Source organism: Fusarium keratoplasticum, chromosome 13 (genome assembly GCF_025433545.1).
Source record: "Fusarium keratoplasticum isolate Fu6.1 chromosome 13, whole genome shotgun sequence".
Taxonomy (NCBI): Eukaryota; Fungi; Ascomycota; class Sordariomycetes; order Hypocreales; family Nectriaceae; genus Fusarium; species Fusarium keratoplasticum.
In genome coordinates this window covers 325,193-336,950 of record NC_070541.1, presented here as the reverse complement: position 1 = coordinate 336,950, position 11,758 = coordinate 325,193, and the positions used below count along the sequence as shown (strand labels likewise).

General features: G+C 52.2%; 4 protein-coding genes across 4 annotated transcripts; all 4 read right to left on the bottom strand.

Moving 5' to 3' along the window:
• Positions 1-648: 648 nt before the first annotated feature.
• NCS57_01446900 (Zn(2)-C6 fungal-type domain-containing protein) lies at positions 649-1,844 on the bottom strand (the record flags this gene model as incomplete). The annotated part of the gene is made up of 2 exons (XM_053064071.1): positions 649-1,698; positions 1,764-1,844. The coding sequence occupies 2 exons, from the start codon at positions 1,842-1,844 to the stop codon at positions 649-651; spliced, it is 1,131 nt and encodes a 376-aa protein (XP_052906354.1).
• Positions 1,845-2,688: 844 nt separating this feature from the next.
• NCS57_01446800 (Zn(2)-C6 fungal-type domain-containing protein) lies at positions 2,689-5,147 on the bottom strand (the record flags this gene model as incomplete). The annotated part of the gene is made up of 3 exons (XM_053064070.1): positions 2,689-2,757; positions 2,816-4,471; positions 4,530-5,147. 3 exons carry the CDS (start codon positions 5,145-5,147, stop codon positions 2,689-2,691), a joined length of 2,343 nt encoding a protein of 780 aa, XP_052906353.1.
• A 752-nt stretch (positions 5,148-5,899) lies between these two features.
• On the bottom strand, positions 5,900-7,213 carry NCS57_01446700 (NAD(P)/FAD-dependent oxidoreductase family protein; the record flags this gene model as incomplete). Its single annotated transcript, XM_053064069.1, has 3 exons — positions 5,900-6,281; positions 6,325-6,697; positions 6,748-7,213. 3 exons carry the CDS (start codon positions 7,211-7,213, stop codon positions 5,900-5,902), a joined length of 1,221 nt encoding a protein of 406 aa, XP_052906352.1.
• Positions 7,214-8,271: 1,058 nt separating this feature from the next.
• On the bottom strand, positions 8,272-10,658 carry NCS57_01446600 (uncharacterized protein; the record flags this gene model as incomplete). Its single annotated transcript, XM_053064068.1, has 6 exons — positions 8,272-8,373; positions 8,601-8,876; positions 8,938-9,295; positions 9,354-9,528; positions 9,714-10,180; positions 10,231-10,658. The coding sequence occupies 6 exons, from the start codon at positions 10,656-10,658 to the stop codon at positions 8,272-8,274; spliced, it is 1,806 nt and encodes a 601-aa protein (XP_052906351.1).
• Between the last annotated feature and the right edge of the window lie 1,100 nt (positions 10,659-11,758).

Sequence of the window (11,758 nt, the reverse complement as noted above, 5' to 3'; positions counted from 1 at the left end):
AAAAACAAAGTAAAGAGGCTTGACTCAGTTAATGCTCAATGGGTCAGTTGGTACTCAAAGGGGCAGTCGATACTCGGTGGGACAACTTGAGTCTTTATATAATACAATCGGCCTTAATTGTGGGATATAGGTGAAAGGAGAGAGACGCTGGAGGCATGGAGTGAGGATTTGTCACACCGGCTTCATTCTGGAGTCAATTAATTCGCTGCAACATTACCCCTACGAGCAAGGGGCGGTAAAACAAAGCTCTGAACTTGGGCTGAGAGAATTGCCTCATACAGGCATTTCACTTTTCGTCGCCCCTCGGGTTCATAGGTCGGTGTACTTGAGTCGTGCACTCTGCAACATGGTCTTCGGCGTTTACAGTCAAGGCGAGCCAAACAAGTCAGGTGCTTACGAAGCGTGACTTCGAAACCAGCCGAAAGTGATGTAAAGCCTGTGGATCACTGACCGTATTGATACGGCCAGCCACGCCACGTAGGGCGGCGCCCATGGCTTGGGCTCTCTGCGGGGGCCTCGGCCCCGGCGTTCATGGATAAGGTTACTATGAGTCCCGGGAGAATCAGTACTTGGAAATGAACTGACCGCATACGAGAATTGGCGCCAATACAACGCGGCTGTGGCATATTCCCATGCATTCGTTTTCAATTAGACTCTCTGATACGCTAAGCCTCTGTGAGTCACCGCCTGAGGTGCTAACGTTACCAACCCGAAAACGAAATCACTCGGCCACTTCAGAGCATCCTCCCACTCATCTCCGAGAACCTCCATGATATGTCCCAGCAACCCACCTGGCCAGTCTCTCAGGCACCAGTGCTCCTTATAGAAGCTCATCAAGACAGTAAAGTGAGCCAGAATGACGAGCGCCACAGGATGTCGCGCCGAGCACAAATCTAGAAAGGTCTGGTATACCTCGAGTCCCCAGGCCCAAATCACCTTGCCCGGTTCAGGGTCTCCGAGGTTATCTGAGAGCGTTGCAATGCGGCCAAACAGTACTTCGACGGCATGGAGACATGCTGCCTTCTGTCGTCCCGCACACCGATGCTCTACGCATTCCCGAAGAGACGCAAGCTGCGGATATCTTATCTCGAGATCCTGCCGAGTGTCTTGGTGATTGGCGACGAATTTAGTCAGAAGCCACGATTCTGAGACGACTAGAGGGGGGAAGTTCTGCTGCACAAACACCAAGGTAGACCTGCTAAAGTGGAGTGCCTTTAGTAGCTCCTCGATAGGGTCGAAGCGTGCCAGAGAGCGGACTCGAGGGGGGCGAAAGACAGGTTCCGCTACCGCATACATTGAGGTGAAAGCAGATAACCCCAGTAGGGCTGGATGCTGCGTCTGATCAAGGGACTCGAAATGCGGCCTGGCTCGGGTGATTGCGGCCTGCTGGTGTGCAACGGCTCTAGCGTACCACTTAGACTGGGACTGATCTTCACTGTAGAGCTGGAGGGCCGTAAGCCCCAGGATGCTATTCAGCAAGTAATGGTGAGAGAAGCCCAAGCGGACAAGGTCGTATTGCAGGTGTTTCGTGGTCTCCGACATGTCGCCTGTGACGGGATACCGGTGCCAGTGCTCCAGCAGCTCGAGATCAGCTAGGCTGTCCTCGTTGAGTGGCGTCATGGTTAGGGTAGGGGACGAGAAGCTGCACGAGATGTTGGCCCGCTCGCAATGAAGGCATTGCGGATGGACCTCATTGCACTAGAGGGTTCAGCTGCGGGCTCCGACATGACGAGTAGATGTCACAGGGAGGGGGCTTGCCGTACCTTAGCGTGTCGCTCCTTGCATTGTACACAGCCTTCCCGAGACTTTCTGTGCGCTTTACGCCTTCTGATCATATTTGTCATGGGTAGTCGCGTCACAGAGAATATGGACGCTGAGGCCGCATTTGTCCGGTGTCGAATCCAGGTTCGAGGCGCCGTATAGATACGATGATGGAGTGCAGGGGGTCCAGTTATATGATTACTGCGTAGTAGTTTCATGCGCCGTATAGATACGGTGATGGAGTGCGGGGACCCGGCTTATATGACTAGTTTTAAGCCAGCAAATGGGCCAGACTCACGGGCCGCTTCCTAAAGCGGGTGTAAGGCCAGTCCAACACCTTGAACGCTTACAAAGCAGGAGGGCCTAATTAGGAAGGCTATGTCGCGGCCTTAAAAGAAAGGAGGGAATTATCTCGGGAGTAACAATAAGCAATACAAATAGATTAAAGCTATCCATAAGGATAGCCCGGCTTTGCAATAACTCCCCCAAGCCCCTCCAAACCCACTTGGACCGGTAGCCTTATATGCCAATGTTGCTGTCTTGCATCCGCCTCAAGTTGCGGCCACTTTGGACCATATTAATCAAAATTTTCCCACCAGCTAATGCTTGAGCCCACGCTTAGTGAGACAGGTCTTATACCGAAGGTCATCCCAGAGGCTACTAACCTCCATTATTATCATTCGCATAGATATGCAACAGGAAGGAATCGGCATCCATCCAAGGCAGTGTCTTTGCAGCAAAGCATCGCCAAGGTCGGCCGGCAGCCCAAGGCTCTCAGCAGTGCACGTAGGTCATAATCGATATGACCCCATCCTCGCGCAGGCGTCCACTCCCACTCTTTGGCAGTATCTTTTAGACTTCTTTGGACCAAAACGTGGTCGTTCCTGGGGGTTATCGAACTGGCTCCTTGCTGCCTTGTTCATGGCCCTAGCCAGAAATATTACCAAGGCCAGTAGCAGTAAAGTTGAAATCCAAATAGAAACCAGGTGCAACAGCCTAAAATACATGTCAGTTGGGCTGTCCGAGCCAGGCAGTGGCAGAAGGCAGTACTTACGGCATCATCCCAGTCCCAGCCCCCTAGAAAATCAAAATCCCCAATATCGTCAAGATCCAGACTCTGCCAAGTATTATCCAACGACGGGCCTGCCTCGCTCGTGTCGCTGTTCTCTCCAACCATATCCTGCAGTAACTCGACGCACTCTGCTGCCCCCTTTTTGGCGGCCTCGCGGAGCATCTTGTCACTCTCCGGCTTGGACCAACGAGCTTCGACCCCATCAATGTGAGCAAGCATGCAGGCGGTGCTTACTAACGCCTTTACATTTGTGTCGCCAGCTCTGATACGTTCCCGGCACAGCTCGTGCCACGACTGGATGATCGAGCGCACCTCGGTCATGCCTGATGTAAGGGTGCCGTAGTGCGATCGGGGCTCTTCCTCCAGGGTCTGAGCGAGATCCACGGCTAGGGTCAGAATTAGCTGTGCCTGGGTGGCTCGGTATGGGCCGCTTCCGCATAGGAAAAGGCGGGAAAAGTCCCAGTCCGAGGGGGTGGCCTGAGGGGTGGGGAGAAACGCCCGAGATTCAGGGGTTAGATATGTTATTGCGGCGAGGCGCGTGCTCATGTCGGTGGATATCTTGCGAGAAAAATGATAGAAGGGATTCTGCAGTGCTTGGGGGAGGATGGGCTGGTGGAGGGTCAAGAAGAAGCGGTACATGGTGAACTCGGAGTATCTCAGCTGAAACGATGTGATTCCGCCCGTCTCGTGGAACTTGCACAGCCGTCGCATCATTTCTTGTAGAGAAGTGCTGAGTTCCGAGTTGACAGCAAGAGTTTTGTTGAAAGAGGCCGTGGAGCGGACGCAATTGACTGCCTTGGCGACAGCCAGCCGGGCTGGCCAGGTTTTCAGTAAGGCGAGTTGGGCCGCCATCTCAGTGCACTCTTTGGCGTCGTCCGTACCTGGGGATGCCGACTCAGGATGGTTAATGAGCTGCTCATCATTAAAATTAGCGGGTGGGTCGGTGTCGTAGTCTTCTGGGGATATGAGAGGAGTTCCCCCCGAGTCTAGGCTGGTTTGAAGGACGATCTCTAAGACTGTAGCCCACAGCCGCCGACGTATCTCTACCTCGCGTACCGTCATCCCGGGGAACGACTTTAGGTCCTTATGGAGCCCAATATATGTTGCTGTATGAAGGAGAGTTCCAGCACCGATCCAGCTCAGATCGGAGCTCATATTAGTGATGTTTTTCGCGTGATGCAACAGGCAGAGGATCTGCATGCCCGTGATGCTAGTCCTATGTCTCTTACAGGCCAACATGAGCCAGAGATTTGCCTCAAAAACCCAGTGGCAGGCGGACATGCGAAGCGAGAAAGTATCGTCTTGAAAGGCGGCGCCGATAGCCATACAAAGCTGCAGAAGAATGACGAAGGAGTCGTCAGCTGCCTTGGGGTCTGCCCAGTACCTTTCGTACTCGGCGCGGAACGTAGGAACGTGGATGGTGCGGTACACAGTCTCAAAGGTCCTCAAGTATGCCTCTATGAGCTGATCTGCTAGTTGTCTCATGGGCATCCGCTTCCCAATAGAGGCAGTGGTGGCAGAGTCTGGGACACGGCAGGCCTTGACTTTTCTTGCCAAAGACTTGCACTTATGAAGCTGGCGAAAGACATCGCCCCTGTCTGTCTCTACTTCTTTGAGAAAGTCTATGAGAACGGGCATCTGGCCATGGTCAGCAAGAGGCTCTGGTCAAAAGCTGGGTAGCTGAGGCAGTCCTTACAAGGTGTGCAACATTAAACCAGTGACTTCGCCCCAGATATTGCATTTTGCTGATCACGGCCTTGTCCTGGCGATCGACTCTATCGCAAAGTTCATCCTCGCATTGAGGACCGCGGTCGTGGTTATGAGCACTTCGCTCACGGGACCTTGCCAGTTCCTGCTCCAGCTGTCTGACCCGATATTCAAGGGAGGCTACGTTGGCGTATGTCGAACCGCCTGGGAGGGTGTCCGGTGTGAGCGCCATGACCCCAGGGATGGAGGTGTTCGTCTGCTGAACGGTACTCGGAGCGGCGTCAGATTGCGACAAGGGGCCTGCCAGAGCTGGTGACGGTCTGGATCCGGTAAAGCTGTTGGAGTTGTCCGATTCATAGAGCTTTGGTGCTGAGGTGGGATAAGTACCATGCCCTAAGCCTGCAGCCTGGACAGGGTGGACAATTGGAGATGGTATAGAGGGGCTCAACAAGGTCAGTTTCGTTCTGGGCTGTGGATGGGGCGCATAGGTGCAATGTTGGTTCCGAGATCGCTGGCACGCCGCACAGGGGTGAGTCTTGTCGCAACGGATCTTGCGCGCCCGGCACTGGTCGCAGGCCAGAGCAGGTCGCCTCCGCTTCCTCCCCATGGCTGCTGATGAAAGGCTTGACTGTTTCTGAGTTGACATGATCTGGACGCGTTCATCAGCTTGGAAAGAGAGAGAAGGGGAGAGCGAGGGAAGGACAGGATGGTTTTTGATCGGCACGGAATGAGGAACTGAGGACGTTGTGTATTAAGGAGCATGTATGTCACTAGGAACTTTGCAACAGAGTTTCTAACGACACGTCGCCCATGCCAGACGCGTATGCTTGAGGAAGTGGGCGATTCCATGTCAGTCGAGCCATCGGCGGTTGCCGCCCTTAACTCCGAAAATCCTGGTAGCTGATTGGAGGAAGCGGCCGAGGATGACAACAAGCGCCGAGCGACGAATCAGGGCAGAGCTTAACCACGAGGCTCCCAGACCATATACCAACATGGCTTTCCAGTCACCCTATACTGAACGAGCCATTATTGTTGCTACCTCTTGCCATATGTGCGTGGCCATTATTAAGGAGTTGCCGTGCAGTAAAAGCAACCCTTGATTTGGGACCCAGCTAGCACGGGGTAATCTACTTCAGCCTGGGAGGTAATCAACCAACAATTTCCTTCCACAGGCTATTCTCGATGTTTCACGCACGTTAACCCATCCACCTCGCGTTTTTCCTTGGGTGTAAGTCATTTTTAAATGCCTGTCTTCAATGTTTAACTACAAGGCTCGATGGAGGGCGGAGAACTGTTTATAGGCACATCTGTATTCTACAAAGAGCAACTAACCACGGCCTGAGAAATAAGGACCCCCTCTCACGTCCTCTTGAGCTCCTCGTTGATGCCATTGTACGTCCAGTTGTAGTTCATGTTCTGGAAAGAATTCACCTCATCCAGCTTCTCGCTCGCCACGCGGGTGTTGAACTGCACCTGCGACGCCCTAGGCCTCCGTACCGCCTCCCACTGCTGGAGGATACTTGGGACATCTAGTGGTGTCACACCTGGCTCGAGTAACAACCTTAGCCCCTCGGCGTCCTCAATTGCCTGCCCGGCTCCTTGGCCTTGGAAGGGCGCCATGGCGTGCGCCGCGTCGCCTATCAAGACGGCCCGGCCGCGGACATAGGTGGGGAGAGGGTCATGGTCCCGGAGCTCCCACACTTTGACTTCCTCGGCGTATCTATCCGTTTCAGTTTCAGATCTTACATTTGGATGGGTGACGGAGGGAGACTCGGAAAACTTACTGCATGAATTTTCGATAAAGCGGAGGAAAGTCCTTAAAGATGTCCAAAACCTCGTTGATGTCGCCGTCAGTGAACCACGACTCTGTAGCCCCTTGCTTGAGGTACTCGTTGGGGAAGGCACAGCTAAAGTTGACGTATTGAAAGTCATGGCACGGGTACGTGATAACAGCCCTGTTGGTGCCGTCGTCGAGTCGCGTAACGGAAAGGTAGGCGCCCACTTCGGGATTCCACCAGTCAGGAAGATGGCCAGCGACCTTTTGGGCATTCTCTGAAGACACCAGGAACCGAAAAATGCTCTGGTCGGTGGGCGTTGTGGAGTATTCACTGCTGCCCACAATCTTTTCCTTGATCTTTGTGTGGATGCCGGCTGCCACTATCGAGGCGTTAACTCTGCTGTACGGTAGAAAACAAGAATCGACTCACCGATTATGACATCCCCCTGGAGAGTCTCTCCATTCTCGAGCGTGACAACTCCAGTGTCGGGATCAATGTCTGTCACTGTAGTCTTGTAACGAAGCACTGGCGTTTTCCCGGGGCCGTCCTGGACCGCAAGGCGATGCAACTCATCCCTTGCATCCACGCGCAGGTGCATCAGCCAGTCGGCACCCCAGGTCACTTTCATGTCCAGCGGAATGGTCTTGACCAGCGCTCCGGTTGCGCCATCGTACGCTTTAATGCCCTTGCTCTCGACGGCTCGCACGCGCCGGCGGTCATAGCCAATTTTCTCGACAATCTTGACAGCGTTGGGCCCAAAAACAAGACCTTGCCCACCGGCGACTTGGCTCGCGTCCCCGCGCTCAAAGATGGTGACGTCGGCGCCTGCTCGGAGCATGGCTGCCGATGCCAGGCCAGCGATGCCTGCACCAACGACGATGATCTTGAGGGACATGATGGATGGAGATTGTAGGGACAGTACTGCCGTTTCTATGCAGAGTTGAGATGCTGGATGTTTGGTGAATGTCTTGGGTTTGTGTGATGATGAGGGTAAATGAGACTATCCCGCTGTTCCTCTTATATACATCAAAACTGTGCACCGAACGCTTGCCTATCACCGAGAACACTCACGGGACCTAAAGACGACAATGTATACACCGACAAATAGTGGGCCGTAATCTTGTTCTTGCAGCACAACGGAGACTTCGGAGTCGGGGTGGAGCCCTCGGGCTCGGTCGACACATGAGCTCTCGGCCGAGAGTTGATTTCTTGACTCGTTTGGATTGGAGGGCTCGGCCGACTTACACGTCTACGGACTCGGTATTCGTGATGCCCAATGAAGGAAGACAACCAGCCGTGGATCTTGCGAAGTGCTGGTTGTGCATTGAATGAAATGACCTAAAATCCGTCCTCTCGTGATTGTCCGGACCGAGTTACGTACACCTCCAGCCGCTACTTATAACTCATGCCGCCCTTCATGGCTGCACCCTAAAACATTCAATATTTGAACAACTACGAAGCTACCATTCTAGAAAAGTCAACATGTCCACTCCAGCACAGCACGAGCCCCTCGCAACTTCTGAACTCCCGGAAGGTCCATATGGGAGGAGAGACCCGACACATCTCTCCTCTGACTTGACGGGGATACCTGCAGCCTAAATGGAGAATACCAAGGCAGAATCGAGTCCATATCTCACTGCTGAAGCTCCTGACGGTGGCACTGCGGCTTGGTTGGTGGTTCTGGGTGCTTGGTGCACTTCGTTCTGTAGTTTTGGATGGCTGAACAGTGAGTTACGGCGCTAATCTGAGGTCGAGTTTCGTCTGACAAAATTTTACTCGATATAGGTGTTGGCGTCTTCCAGGAACATCATCAGACCGTCTTGTTGAGCACCTACTCTTCAAGTGAAATCGCTTGGATCCCTTCCCTGCAGATCTTTTTCATGATGACCATGGTACGTATGGCAGGCTCCATTGTGCAAATTCCTGGTTCAGGGAACGTCACTAATGGTTTGCTCAAAGGGTCCTGTCGTTGGTACCTTGTTCGACAGATATGGCCCTCGCTGACTGCTCTTCATCGGTAGCCTGCTTCACGTCCTCGGCGTCATGATGACTAGCCTGGGCAGTCAGTACTACAGGTCTTGCTGATTACCTACTAAGTACCTTATATCCTCCCGCTTGAGATTTCATTCGTACCATCTCCCAAGCTGCGGTTTTTCCACTCCCCAGCTCGTGATGCAACAATGATTCCACCCCCATTCATTATTATCAGAGAGAACCCCCCATTTCAATTTTCCTAAAGCCGCGTACTCATCCGCCGCTGGTCCGTGGCAGGCGGCACTCACCACTGCGGAGCATGTGCCAACCAGAGGGGTAGCCGGTTCCATTCGCTTCAGGCTCCCGCCAATGGTAATCAACGTTATCAAGGACCCTAGGATAATAGAAAAGACTATGGCGATGGGGGAGTAGCCACACGTGCTGACATCGCCGTCTTCTCCCACGGCTTGGTAACCCAAGACATGCTTATCATCCTTATAGACAGCGAGCCTCACGAAGAATATTGACTGAGAGATCAGCCAATGGAGTGCTGTAGACCCTACTATAAGAGGAATTCCATATGCCTAACGCCCCAAAGAGGGGATAGTTGTTAGCATGGCCGCTGGTCGATGAAATTGCACGTACCAGAGGAAGTGACAGCCAGTAGGTCTTTCTTTGATGACCAACTGGGTATGTCGTACGAAGCCCCTTGCGTCTGATGCCATAGCTATTCCACTCATCTCCAACCAACATGGCTGTCCACATGCCATTCACTGCTGTGTAGAGGAGAGATAGAATCAGCTGCGGTAAGTTGGAAATGAGAATCATATTGATCGCTGGAACACTGTATGTGCCATCATCTGTAAAGGTGATCAGGGAATCGACGCTCACTTTTCCGAAACCTCTGTTCCAGAGATCAACAAGACTTGGTCTCTTGAGGTAGGATATGTGCTGAATCCCCATCCCGAGAAAGATGGACGCGACTACGAGTGCGGCGAGGCAACTAGGATCATGTTAACGCGGCTCAACAGTGATAGCCGTATACAATCATGGTTCAATACAGGCCTATAGTGATTCCATATCTTCTTCGTGAAACAGACGCCGCCCTGTGGTGCTTCTTTGGAGACCAAGGCCTAGGCCCAGTTTCCCAAGATAATGGCCGTCTAGAGGCCTTTGATAAAAGACATCGTCCCTTGGTTGCCGGGTCAGGATTCTCGAGGAAGGAAGCAATGACATCTGGTGAATATTTAGCTAAGCCTAGGTTTTCAGTAGTTTAGTCCTTTTCTGACTGGGTTTTATACCTCCAAGGGTGAGAAGAGGCCGCTCCTCAAGGCATAACCACGCTATAATCATACCCCCAAGCTTCAGAGCATTACATCCAACCACAACGGCTAACATAGGAATGCTCAAAATTAGCCTACAGTGCTCCTGTGTTCGCTTGCTGAGGCAATATTCAACTCTCAAAAGCGTTTCGTTGTTTGCATTCGAAATATCCGAGGCCCGGACCCTCCAGTTATCTGGGTCTGATGCAATAGTAGACACGTCGCAGGTCGCTGAACGGAAGCGGCCATTTGCGCAAATCCAATCATAAGGCGTAGACTCATATGCCATCGGGTCCCCGCCTATCAAGTCTGTGTAGTGGCTGACGCTATCCGGAGTCGAGGGATCGAGAATGAGAATAACATCCGACCGGTCTGAAATAAGCTCCCGACCATACATGACAATACAATCGCGATTTCCTATCCTCTCAAACTCGTCCAGAGATGTCTTGAGGACTTTGTATCGTTTATCAGCAAACTTGTAATTTGGATCAACAAGGTCTTTCCACTTGGCCGGGTAGACTGAGTAATGGTTAACACTGGTTTCGAAAGATACGACCGAGTTGTACCTATGATGTCAGCAGGTCCCGTACTCCTGTTTGAGGCGCTTTCGTCTTACAGCAGATGAATTGGAACTGAGGTAAGCGCTAAAATGGACCATGCCAAAACCCTCTTCCAGGATATCTTTCTTAAGTTGTGAAGTGACGAGACGCCAATATCCAACCACTGCTTCTGACTATGGGCCAAGTCGATCTCCTGCCTGGTTGGTGCTGTTAATACTTGCTGTGTGTAGTTGCCAGCGGCCAGAAGCACGGTAGCCAAGATGTTGATGGCAAGATGCAGCCAGATACTGAGTTGCTTTGCCGTTTTGCAGTCTCCGGCGAAGAGGGTACCTTCGCTGCCATCACTTGTGCCATCGCTTGTGGGCCTGTCCAACACTGGAACAGCGACGCCGAGGAATACGATGTTAATGACGGTAACCACAGCTGCCGCTGCCGTGGAGCGAGCGAGACCAGACCGCCATCCCCTGAAATAATGCGACGACATGGTTGCCGTTGTTGTGTGTCTTCTCAATCTTAAACACGGCTGGGTACGAACGACAGAGTGACGAAGGGGACTAAAGTCTTTCCTTTGTATCCATCTGTGTGTGGCGGACGCTAGGACGGAGGCTTGATGGCTGTGTCCACCAATGTAGCCTTGAGTAATAAGCGGGTTCTAGACCGTTTAGTACCAGCTTGGCTCTAGGCTGTTGTGATACCGGTATCACGTACCATTGTCAGGAGGACACCACATATGAAAAGCATTACTTGTAAAAACTTATCCTGAAGCTTAGAACTGGGGTATTCGATAGATAGAAATGTAGGGTTCGAAGTTAGAGTCAAGGCTAAACATGCAATTCCGCCGCTACCACCAATCTTGGGTTTAGTGGCGCACTATTGACAAATAGTGGGAACCGCTTTCCACTGTTGGTGATTCCAGGCCCAAACTATTGAAAGGTCAGGCGATGAGGCGTTTGCGTTCAATCACCGCAACCGCAAGTTACCACCATTTGTGACGATTGTGTTGTTTCCCAAGGGATAAACCGGTCATGCTGGGTTCATGTTGGCAGGAAGATTTGTCGCGTGGGTTGAACAATGGGCTGGTCATGTCTAGTAATGTGCTCAAGGGTTTTGAGTGTAACTCAGTTGTATTGATAGATGAGGTAGCTGCTACATAGGAAAGTGCCAACGAGTACGTACTATATACTGGGGAGCGTGGTGCCTGATCAACGTGTTCTATGGTCCTTCTGCGGATTTCAGGTTAGGGATAGCTAACCTACTGTACCAATTACCACTGATAATGGGTCCTGATACCATTTTCTGGCTAATTCCCTGTTGCCGCAAATAACTAGGGAGCGGCTTGATCGGCTCGAGTTTAAAATAGAAGAGGATATACTGCATGATGACCCTACAAGGAGCTGATCAAATTCAACCCGGCCCAGATGCCTGCTGCTTCTTCTGGAAAGACAGAAGCTAAAAATGGTCTTGGTTTGCATCATCGCGCTCACATTCGTAGCATTGCTCCAGTGCCGTTTAGCCCGTTCCCAAAGCTTTCAAGGCATGGCTCTGCCGTGGAGTGGGCGCTAGGGGCGCTGAAGTGATGGATAA